Below are 12,606 nucleotides of genomic sequence, written 5' to 3' on the forward strand. Positions count from 1 at the left end.
AAAAAATTCAGAACCGCATTGTTACTGTAATGGGTAGGGCATTTTAGTGGTAGTTTTTGACTGCCTCTAAAAGGGCTTTTTATTAATGCCCCGCACTATCTCCTGGGGCGGAAAAATAGGCAAAAATGCATTTTCAGCATTTTTTGTACGTTTGTATGTTCTCGATGATGGACAGCCAGCGTGAATCCTTTCGTAGCTGCACACCTAAGAGTTGCACAACTACACTTTTCTCCCTCTCTCTCTCTCTCTATATATATATATATAGAGAGAGAGACTTACTCGCTCTTAAAATTTACGAAATATAAGCATTAAAATTTTATTATATGTAACTTAAATAGAATATTATGCAGCATAGAGTCAATGTTAACTCACCAAAGCAGTGACCTTGATTATGGAGTCAGTTTGATGCATGTAAGACAAATGATTGTCATCCAGTTGACTGATAGGCACGTCAATGAAGTCTCCATCCCATCCTTTCTCTTTCTCTGGCGGTGTTCAACCAGCCAAGTGTTGGCCATCTCATCCATCTTCTGTTGGACCTTCTTCATGGCCCTCACCTGACCACCCACATCGAGCCACTCCAACCAAGGGAACGCATCTGACACAGTGAAAACGCCTACTAGATAGTGAAACTCCTGTACCAACTCAAAGAACCCTCTTGCTCGCTCATCTTTTCTGGCATTGCCTCCATCGAAATACCGTTTTCCGGCGACCATCCTCAGCATGATGTTCATGACCAAAACACCGAGCCACTGCTTCATCTCCATGGGCTCATTGTCCTTGCACTGCCGGTATAGGCCTCTTAGAAGGAAGTCTACTTCGTCGAGTCAGATGTGCTTGAGCAGCTCAAGCCGTCGGCTCGATAGCAGCTCAATGGCAACAATCTTGCGGACCCCCCCGCAAGTAGGGGCCATAGGAAGCCAAAGCGAAAATGCCATAGTTGTAGGTGAGGAGCTTGCTGCTGAGCAGAAGAGGCCGGCCGGCAAGAGCTCGGTCGTTGGTGGTGAAGCACTCCCTAGCTAGCGCCATGCTGCTCACGATCACAGCACGCTTTTGGTCAAGTCGAAGAGCGAAGATGGAGCCATATTGGTCTGAGAGGGCAGTGAGTGTTTTTTGAAGAGGCGTGGCTCGCGCTAGTAAACCAAGGTGTCCGACTATGGGCCAAGCACAAGCTGGTTCTGGTGGCCTGAGAGGGTTTGGTGTATTCTTTAGCAGTATTTGGTATATGAAAAGAAACAATCTCTATGAGTTGGATGGTATCCATGGTGATGGTGGTGGTTTCTTGTGATTATGTTATGATGTGTGTGTCTAGAAGTATATGTATGGTTTGTTACATAGTTGCTAGAAACAGGTAAGGGTACTAGAACGAATGTACAAATGCATAATACATTGGCAAAAAATGCTGATACGAGCTAGTAATAAACATTGACACGGTTTCTAAAAAGAATTGATACGAGTTTCTAAAAAGTGGATGCTAAGTATATATTTTTACAAAGATACCTGCAAACTAAAATAGTTAAATATAATATATAAATCAATCATTATTGTAAAATTACTATTTATAAATTATAATCTTTAAGAAATCTCAATAAAATAGTGTCGTTATAAAATCAAATTGTAGTTTGTATGGAAAAATGCTAAAAGAAACGAATGTGATACTCATTTATAATGTAATAGAAACGTGTTACTATGTAAGTTGGTGCATGTTTCTTAAGAAATTGGGACCAGTTTGTCAAACATTAGATACTTCCATGGTTTTAAAGACTGTTTTGTACTAGTATATGGTACTGGTACGCGTGATGTGCAGTATGCTAGGATGTATCGAATATCAATGCACTTGTAGTCTCTTATGTAGCCAAGCATCAACAAGATTGGGCCCATGAGGGCTCCATTGGTCGGGTAGCGGTGTGAAAAGATCAGGTGTAATATGATTGCACAAATAGTTGTGTATTAAGCACCTGATCACCCTCCATCTTGGGGACAGGCCCCTCAGTTGTGGGGCCTAAGGCCTGATGGAGGGCGATCAAGTTCTTAATGTACAAATTTCGTGCTATATAATTGCAGCCGATCCTGACTCGGTAGAGGTGTCTCATTAACCTCATGAGAAGGACAACTATTGACTGTTAGGAGATGCTTATCTCCAAGTCTTGGCTGTCCAAAATAGAACTTAGATCTATTCCTGTCAAGCCAAAAGCTTAATTTTTTCAATTAACACTTATCTCTTATGAGAAGATATCCTCTCTCTAATTAGCCAATCAGATGCTGCCGACATCTTGTGCTAAGTATAATCACATATCCTCTCTCAAGTCAGTCAATCAGATGCTGTCATCATTTGTTAAATAGTTGTTGCATCATCATGAAGTTTGTCGGATCCGTTGAGAACGATTTACGTAACTCTTGGCCTCATTAAATTTCAAGCCTGTAACAGTGACAGAACATTATGGGGGTATGAGAAAGGGCTTGCATATTGACTATATCCCCTTCACCAAAGATTAGCACATCATCTGCAAAAAGCAGATGTGTCATTGGCTGAATCCTGAGTATAAGAAACCCCCCTTATGATGCCTGCCCTAGACGCTTGGTCAAGCATGCAGCTAAGCCCCTCCATGACCAGGTTAAATAAGAGAGGTGAGATAGGATCCCCACCATCTAGAAGGGTTGAAGAAGTTCCCCCTTCTCCCATTGGCACCAACAGCAATCGATGCAGAGTCCAACACAACTTTGATCCACTTAATCTTTTTTTTAGCAAATCTCATCCTCTGCAGTGTAAGGAGTAAGAATTCCCAACGAACAAAAGTTCAAAGGCTTTTTCAAGATCTACTTTGAGAATAAAAGCCATTGACTTTGTGAGGTGAATAGAATGAACGACTTCATGCAGTAAAATACAGCATTTATGGATCCCCCTATTGGGTATAAAAGCAAACAGATTTTTCAAAATCACCCAATGAATTAGCTTTCTTAGCCTCATAGCCAACGTTTTAGAAAGGGTGATCCAATACACAAGGTAACAAGGAAATGGGACAAAATTGATTTATGAGAAGTCTACAGCTTCCCCTTTAGGGATAAGTATCATAATCATCTTCCCCAGCCCCCTGGGGATTTTGCAGTTAGAATGGAAATCCACAAAAATCTGCATGATGTCACCTTTGCATTGATCCCATAAACAACAAAAAAACCCTACGAGAAACCCATCAGTACCTAGGGCTTTTCCCAAAGGCATGGTCCAAAGCGTGTTTCGGATTTCTTCAATGGTGAAAGGCTCACATAGCTGGTCATTCCAGCCAGGGTCAGGTTGCTTAAAGCTCATCCTGCTTTTAATTGTCAGCATCAGCTTTAAAATTGGGTCACCAAAAAATTAAGTCCAGCATTGTCATGTTACTGTTGGGAGAGTTTGTACATAATCAGAGAACTAAAAACAGATATTAAGAAATAATTAATGAACTTTCACATGCATATATGCAGACCATTGGAAACCTTGTTTTTCATAGGATAGAAACAACTATCCAAACATCTTCCTTAACGATTAAAACTCATGGGGTAGCATCCAGATGGGGTGATATATTGATGCAAGGAAGCTTGCATGGTGAAATAAAAAAAGCTATGTACCTTACACTACACTAGACTGTGAAGAATCTGCTAAAAACTAGAATAAATTAACTGAAATTAAAGAAACACCTAAATAACCAATCATCCATCCATTCTCATCAGCAGTGAACAAGCGAAAATCCTTATTCTACTAGGAATCTATGATGATTATGAATCCTAACTAAAATCCAAAAAAGCTCAATCCAAAGCCCAATATCCAAACTTATAAGTAATCACATAAAAGTCTAAATAACAGAAATATATTTAAATGTATCCTAAAACTGGACATGTCTCACTTTCGCCCCACATCAAATACTTATTAGGCTGTCTACAAAAGTCAGTTGGGCACCCATGCAAAACCTTCAAGGAGAAAGTGACAAATAGGAACAGTCCCAGGTTTGACACCAAGCATCTGGAAGCTCACATGGCTAGGGCTCCAAGTTGATGTATTAAAATGGCATAAAGCTACGACATTTACTTGGCTACCATCATTTGCAACCAACCGAACCATGTAAGTTCTAGTCTCTGTAAGTTTGTGGCAGTAGAACACTGCATATGGATACATCATGGTGTGGCATGTCACTGCTTCGCCAGAGTTCATCTTCACCCCATCATAACAGACTCTGTATGTTCGGGCTTGCACCTTGTTCTCTTTGTTAATAACAGAAGTGGCCAACACATGTATGCCATTGGTTCCGAGCTGGGAGACGGCGAAATCGATCATGGACTCCAATGATGTTGTGCAGTACTTGGCTTCTCCCTCAATTGATGGCGTCTCACAGTCGCGAAGGGTTTGCCTCATAAGAGATGCGGCGTAAGAGCTAGGTTCGATTGAGAAAAGCCTAAGGATATCAGTAAGATTGGAAGTTGAGAAGGGAATTGCTTGAGCTTCTTCACGTGGCAAGAAGGTTGGCCCAGTGCTGCTGCCACCATATTTTGCAGGGTTCATGAGGGTTAGGTTCATCTTGCTACCTTGCTCCAAGTCCTTCTTTAGGAAAAAAAGAGGTGCAAAATTGGATGAGAGATGCCTAGATTGGTCATGATCAAGAAAAGGTTCTAGGTCATGGTCGTGTGACATGTGAACCCAGAGAGAATAATAAGGACGAGGATGTGGTCCTATACTTGTGTAGCTGACCAACCTCTTGTAACCGCGTCCCAATTCTGCAACGAGCAAGATAAAAGTATTAGGCATCATTCAATGCCAACCCAACATTTTACGATGACTTTTGGTGCTTCTTCTTAGTAGTCAAAAAAAAAAAAAGAGATTAGTTTATGGTTGTAAGCTTTGGTTGGATATCAGTTACATAGCCTACGAAGACCCAAAAACCAGAGGGAGGATCAGGTGCAATGTGATTGCACACTTTCAGTGTGCTGCTGCTCCTGATCACCTAGATGGAGGATCATCAGGCTAAAAGTGTGCGATCACATTGCATTTGATCTTCCTTTCAAAAACCTTAAGTTCTTTATTTTTTTTTTCAGAGTTGTCCCCTTTCTACAAGGTCAAAGCTGTGTGCACTCTCCAGTAGGCATGGATCGTAGAGACCTCATAGGTTCTACCAACTGGATACCTGCCAACGTGCGGTTGGTGCTATGGGGTTTTCCCTTATCTTAGTCCCAAAAAAAAATTAGGGAAAAACATCAGGTTCATTGGCGTAAAACCTCAAGTCTCCCTTAATCATCAAGGATAAAAGTAAAATTGTAAAATCACCCCGATGATTTCGTTGGGTGGGAAGATAGCGGAAAACAAACAAACAAACATGGGAATACGATTCTCCCAAAATTGAAAACCGCCTTCTCCAAATCGCATAAATAGGGGGGGGGGGGGGGGAAAGATAGTGAGGGTTTTTTATATCCCTTACGGTGCATCTCTTTCACCCACCGATCGAGTAAGAGAGTGATAGAGAGAAAAAGGAGTTACAGAAACAGGGGCTTATCAGAATTTCGGCCGACAACACAGGTAAGACGCTTCTTTTTCTTCTTGTTTTTTTTATTGAACAGAGGGTCAACAACCATGGTTGCTGGCGAGTTGCAAAAAAAAAGAGAAAAAAACTCCGCTAGAGCGAGAGAGAGGGGGGGGTGGGGTGGGCGACCGACATCAGTGGTCGGCCCCTCTGCAACAGAAAGGAAGAGAGAGAGGGCTGACTCCGACTATCAACCCCTCTGCATTTGAAAAGAAAAGAAAAGAAAAGATGGAAGGGGATGTGCCCCCATGCGCCCTTTTCTTTATACATGGCAACTAACTGGGTGCGACATAGACCGAACCATACGGTCTGGGTCACACCCAGACCAAACCATACAGTTTGAGTCACACCTATACCAAACCAGATAAGTAAGTAAAAGAAAAAAAGGTATCGGGTTGAACCGGTTCAGACTGACTCAGTTAGATCGAATCGGTCTAGATGTGAACCAGACTAAGTTAGATTTGACTGGGTCTCGGTTCTCAGTCTGAATCCAGTCTGATCTGAAACATACTGAATCTGGGTCCCGTTTGATCCAGTCAGTCTAGACCGATCCAAATTAAATTGGGTCCAAACAAATCTGGGTCTGGATTTTTTCTAACTGATCTGGATCCAAAATAAAACTGAATCTAGTTCGGATCAGTTTTGGATCCATATCAAAATTGGATTGGGATTCAACTGAATAAATCAGTTTGGCATCCAGATTAGAACTGGGTCTGGGTCTATTCTGACAGTTTTGGATCTGGATTAGAGCTATATTTAGGTCTAACAAATAACTGGATGGATCAGATCTGGATCTAGATCTAGATCAAAACTGGGTCTGAATGCAGTCTAACAGTTTTAGATTCAGATCAAAACTGGGTCTGGATTCTGACAGTTTTTTATCCAGATAAAAAATGGATCTGGATCTAGTTTATGATTAATTTTGAATTTTGATAATTCAATTGAGTTTTTGAATCAAACCCAGATGGGTTGAGACTAGGTTCAGTAAACCTAGTACTCTAAGCTCAGACCAAACTTGTTTTGACTTAGGATGAGTCAAGTCAAATTATAAGAGTTGAAATAACCAAAGTACCCTCGTGTATACACAAGATCTATTTATATAAAATGGACATAACTTTGCACTCCGAACTCAGAATTGAGTGGGGTTTGATGCGTTAGACTCGTATCGTAGAGGAGAATCTTCTTGTTTTCTGGTTTTGGTCAAATCAGGGACACAAAAGTTAAGGTCTGATGAGTCAATTCAGGAGGGGTATTTTGATAATTTTGTCAACATATAAGAAGTTATGTGTATTAATACGAATATGCTTGTGTGATAATCAGATCCTATTGTTAGAGCCTCTTGAGATTCGATTGCAACCAGAACACAATATTCATATTTGAGGTAAGGGATATTATAAGTAATTTTAGTTATGAATAAACTATATTACGCTATATGTTAGTGTTGATGTTATGTATTAGCATGATTAAAAAGATAGCTCTTGAGTGTGAACATGATATACATAAAAAAATCATGTATGAAATTATTGCAATGAGATGATTACATACACATGTTAGTTGTGATATGTCATGCATATTAGAAAGAGATTATTTTTGTAATAGCATATTTATGTTATAATTTACAAATAACATGCATTATGATGAAATTATGATTAGACTTGAGTTTTTTTTTATTTTAGTCATGTCATGTGAATTTTACATTGAGATTAGTATGCATAACTTCTTAAATTCTAGGAGTGGCAACCTGTAGAAAGAGCTACTTGGTTCGCAGCTAGAGTGCAATCACTATGAAGAGTGAGTCGTCGATGATTTAACAATATAGAGATTGTACATCATTGCGTGCTTGGTATGATATAAGTATAAACCCTAATGTCATTCTGAGATTGAGAGTGAGATCTGTCGTGATCATTTCATGATATCACTCATAAGTGAATGAGTGAAACACGAGCTTGAAAATATGGTTCAATATAATAAACTTAAAACATGACTTAGGGTTATATACACATAGTATTTGGGACTCTAGACAACCATGGATTGTTGAAAGCCATCATGGTTAGGATGTATCATGAACCATGTCGATATTGAGTTTGAGCCTGACCACCTGGCTAGCTACTAGTGGTGTTCCTTTTTTGTTTAACTGTAGTGTCTGATGGTCCGAGGATCACTGAGAGTGTATGGTTCATAGTCTGGCTAAGATTGTAGAATTAAGGTGTTCTACGCGGGTTGCTACGCCCGTAAACAACTATGACCAATATAGTCGACCTAGTATTTTAGTTTGGTATGAGTGAGTGTTTGAAAGAGTTTAAAGAAAAAAAATTAACTCGTTAAAGCTATTATTTGCTTATAATTATTTTTTACTGGGTTGTAGACTCACCCTCTATATAATTACAACTGTAAATTTCAGGCACACTAGCACAGGCAGAACATGATCTACTATTTCAACAGAGTACTTGGTAGTTTTTATTTTCTTGTCATTAAACACTCGTGTATTTGTTATTTTTTTTATTATGAATGATGAACTTTGTGAAAGAAAGTGAGTTATTGGAAAAAGAATAAATTTTTTTTTAGCCATGTTTTCTCTGTGTGAACTCTGTATACTTTTCCTCTGGGAAGTAATACCAATTGGACTCAGACTCTCGAGGTCCCAGATCAGGGTATTACAAAAATAGTCAAAATGTTACCATTCTCTCTCTCTCTCTTTGTTTCTTCTATTCTTCTTCTTTGATTAGGGCAATAAATGATGAATTTCTTTATTTAGGGTTTTGAATTAAATTTCTTTAATTAAATTTTTTATATTTAGTTTGACTAGAGTTTTTCTTGGATTTGATTAGTGTTTTTTCTTATTTTCTTTAATTAGGTTTTTTATTTATTAGGGAATTGAATGAAATGTCCTTAATTAGGGCTTTTGATATTTAATTTGATTAGATATTTTTTCATTAATTTTATTTGATTAGGGTTTTGAATAAAATTTCTTTAATTCGGGCTTCTTATAGTTAATTTGATTAGGGCTTTTCTTGTATTTTATTAGCATTATTTTTCTTTGATTAGGGCTTGAATTAGAGCTTTTTATATTTAATTTTATGGTTTTTTTATAGTTTAGTGGTTTTCGGTTTATTTATGATTTATTTCTTATATTTTTAGGGTTTTATGATTTATTAATGGTTTTTTCATTTGTATATACAAAAATCTGAGTTCTTATTTTTTTTTTCAAATTACTCAAAATTTAAATATTTTTGTACTTGGATCCAGTTTGAGATCTATATTCATGGCTAAAATCCATAATTTTTTGATAAACTTTCATAATTAGATCCAATATGACACCGATTAAATCATTCATATGTCAAAAAATGTCAATTCTTATTTTTTAAATTTACCCAAATTTTAAATATTTTTGGTATTTAGATCCAATCCGAGATCCATATCCGAAGCTAAAATCCATATGGTGGGGCCAATCAAGTTGTACGATCCAAAAAAAAGTTATCCGACTCATTATCCATATGTGTCGAAGCTGTCCGCCCAAGGTAAAAATGAAAAGCAGGAGACATGGAACACAACTTTTTGTCCAGTTGAAACAAATGCTGAACATAGTATAGTTGTTACAGAACATGTGTTCTGTCTATTATGTTCAGTTGTTCTGTCCAACCTTGAATAAGCAATATTCTTCTCTATGGACGTATGTTCTTTCACTTTCTTTCTCCAATTTCTCTCATTTTTTTTTATTTCTACAGAAAGATTGTTCTAGGATTTTGAAGTACTTGTGCGAATAAAAATTTATACCGCCTTAATTTGGAATTTTAATTTTAACCAACTTTTTATATAGTTTAACAGTCGTCAAATTGCTGATAAATTGTATATAAACTAATCACAGCCAGTATGAAGGAGAGCAGATCCGATGACAATCAGCACAATGAACGAATGCCAAACATCCATTCAAGAGACCCGCTTTCCTACTGAACTGATGCATGGCATCTACCTTGCAATGCTCTCGATCGAGTCAAGATCAGGTGCGATAACATTGCACAAACATAATTTGCTGCCGCACCTGATCCCCCTCCAACTTCTGTTGTACAGCCTGTCAGAGTGGGAGCCAACAACAGATGGATGCTGATCAGGTGCATCGGCACATTGCATTTGTGCAATGTGATTGCACCTGATCCCAACTAGGGGTGGCAATAGGGTCGGGTTGGCAGGTTGTGTCGGTGGGTTGGCGGGTCAGCATACCTCGACACGAACCCTTTAATAAACGGGTTGGCGGGTTGGATTGGGGTAAACGGGTTGACTCGACCCGCCTAACCCATTTATTAAACGGGTTGGCGGGTTGGCATACCCCTAACACGAACCCGACCCGTTTAATAAACGGGTTAGGCGGGTCGACCCGTTTACGACACGAACCCGTTTAAGCCAAACCCGAACCCGGCTAAGAAGCGGGTTGGCGGGTCGGGTTGGTGGGTCATGTCAGAAATTGCCACCCCTAATCCGAACACTTCTCCATCCGGGGTCACTAGATCTCCTCTCTGCCATATGTATGGCAAACAGTAACCTACATATATTAACTTGTGACTATGGTTTGGTATACTGTCCAAACCCCCTACTACCCTACTGGTCTTCAGAATTCAGCATGGTTGAACACTTGGAAGGGTACTTGACCCTGACTAACAAATCTTTTCCTCTTATTATGTTACGCGAATTCTGGTCCATATATATATATATATAAAATGTTACTACCGGTTTTTAATGAAGATGGATCAAAGCCTCTAAAAAATGGATGGTGCTTAGCCAGTCAATATATTACTGCCACTGGTTATGACATGAGAGTGAAAACTGGGATTGCTAAGAGTTGCTTAGATCTTCCAAGTTCCTTCCCGGAATTAGTTTAGAATGGAATTAGCTAAGAGTAGGTCAGAACATCACCTACCTGATAACAGCTATGTTGGTGGTACAATATTCTTGTGTGGTTCAGCAATGGTACTAAATGGGAGAAAAAGAAGAGAATCATGCCCCAAAGAGATTTGGCACAGTGGGATGAAGCCTAGGCCACAAGACGGGTGGTCTGGGTTCAGCCCCTTGCACGTTTAGCCAAAGCAAGGCGACTCTCTGAGGGGTGCGCTACGGTTTTATCATAGTGACAAATATCGCGAGATTTATGAAAATCTTGCGATAATATCGCAAAAAACTGCCTGAAAGTTTAAAACGACAATTTCTCGAGAGATTTTCAAAATCTTGCCAGATTTATGAAAAAACATAAATACCGTGATTTAAATGCATTATTTACGTTTTAAACGGCTATTTATCGCGAAAAAAAAACATGCATTTTTATTTTTAAATATTTTTTATTTTTAAATAATTTTATTAATATTTTCTTATAAAAAATAATTTATATTTTTTTAATTTATTTTTTATTGCCGAGTTTTTGCCGAAAAAATGCAATATTTATGAAATTTTTTCAATTTCTCATGAGTTTTTGAAAAACGAGAAATTGTTGTTTAAAACGTTTGTCACTATGAGTTTTATACTATCAGAGAAGTAACCGTAGGTTTGGCAGACATAAATCCAGTACGGCCAGGTCTCTTACTCTAGGGGTGGTTTCTTTGTTCTTCATGCTTTGTTTGGAAACCCATGTTGGAGGGAGTTGCAAAAAGTCAGGGAAAACTAGAACAATTAGAATTCAAGAAAAATGGATATGAGCGCTCTCACTTTGTTTGGAATCTTAAACAACTCTTTCAAGGATTCAAGCTTGAAACTATTCTTGATTCCTCATCATGTTTGGGAACCCACAATCTGGTATTTAGGCTGGGCTAGGGCTTATAAATTAGGCCTACGGCCTGAAACAAGCTCGGCTAATAATATATAAATTATTATATATTTTTTATAGTGTATATATATATATATTATGTATGCATATATATTCACATATATAATATATATATCATGTGTATCATGATATATATAGGATTTAAAATAGGTAAAATATAGGATTTACTGAGATAGAGTAGGTGATTATAGGATTTACTAAAGTAAATGAGGTAAAAATTTTGAATCATCAGAAATTTAGGAACCTACAGGAATCCTTGTGATTCAAGGAGTTGCAAATACCTCATCTTTTCACGAGAAGTTTAAATGGGTATTTTGGAGGAGTTGGAGTATGCTGATTTTCAGCTGAAAATCTTGACTCCCTCCAACTCCTCCCAAATGTCAGCCAATTACGTCACGTCATAACTGGTTACATCTGGTTACATCCCAATTCCTTCGACCACTGGCTCCCAAACAGAACCTCATGAAAAAAAGCAACAGAATCATATGCCAAAGCAGATCCGGTCATCAACCAACTATATATCTTGCACCCAATGACTGGATGCCACACATCCCACCCTCCCTTGCAGAGTACCTGATAACTCTCTGGATGGTAAGAGAGACTTGATAGCATTTGGTATTGGGGTGTTGTGGAGAACTTTTTTCCAATAAGCATTTGGAGGCAGAGATCCACTTCTTGTCTCAACAAGCTGCAAGGTATATGTAACCCAGGTCACTGAATTGGATCTTTTCCATTTTTAGAGAAAGCAAAGGTGAATTCATGGACCTCCTTTTGTTTTTTTTAAAAAAAATTGGCCTTTAAGGAAGGAAATGATGCATGCACGTTCACACTTACCAGAAAGAAAGCTGAGAACAAGTGGAACACAATCAGTCTCTTCATTGAGGCACACACTCAACTGGACATGAATGAGTAAAGGAGGGTTGTCTCTTTTATAGGAGAACATTGCTTTCAGTGCTGGATATGTACACAACTAATATTGCTGTCAAGGTCTGCAACTTGCAATAAATGTTGCTAAAGCATCAGATCATATGTAGCTCTGCCTTGGATGTTGTTCATTCATGTGATGAACGGCAGCCAAAAAATTATACGTCGATAGGTTGTTTCTTGAATGGGTCTCACAAGTTTTTTGAGAGCCAAAACTCATCGGCTGAAAAACCAAAAAAAAAAGAAACAAAATGGTGTTCTGGGGTGAAAATATCAGGTGCAATTTGCACAAATATTTGTGCATTAAGCACCTGATCACCCTCCATC

At 38.4% G+C, this 12,606-nt stretch overlaps 1 protein-coding gene across 1 annotated transcript; it reads right to left on the reverse strand.

Moving 5' to 3' along the window:
- Positions 1–3,747: 3,747 nt before the first annotated feature.
- On the reverse strand, positions 3,748–12,606 carry LOC149822938 (BURP domain-containing protein 6-like). Its single transcript, XM_089980347.1, has 3 exons — positions 12,190–12,606; positions 11,929–12,043; positions 3,748–4,746 (listed from the first exon to the last, which is right to left on the reverse strand). Exons 1-3 carry the CDS (start codon positions 12,232–12,234, stop codon positions 3,923–3,925), a joined length of 984 nt encoding a protein of 327 aa, XP_089836473.1. The 5' UTR covers positions 12,235–12,606; the 3' UTR covers positions 3,748–3,922.

This window comes from Nuphar pumila, chromosome 11 (genome assembly GCF_984573655.1).
Source record: "Nuphar pumila chromosome 11, dmNupPumi1.hap1.1, whole genome shotgun sequence".
Lineage (NCBI taxonomy): Eukaryota > Viridiplantae > Streptophyta > Magnoliopsida > Nymphaeales > Nymphaeaceae > Nuphar > Nuphar pumila.

Coding starts and splice junctions, on each gene's coding strand:
- LOC149822938 (XM_089980347.1), bottom strand. CDS start 12,234: ATGAAGAGACTGATTGTGTTCCACTTGTTCTCAGCTTTCTTTCTG. Junction 12,044..12,189: donor TGTTCTCAGCTTTCTTTCTG/GTAAGTGTGAAC, acceptor TATACCTTGCAG/CTTGTTGAGACAAGAAGTGG. Junction 4,747..11,928: donor ACCATCCAGAGAGTTATCAG/GTACTCTGCAAG, acceptor TGCTCGTTGCAG/AATTGGGACGCGGTTACAAG.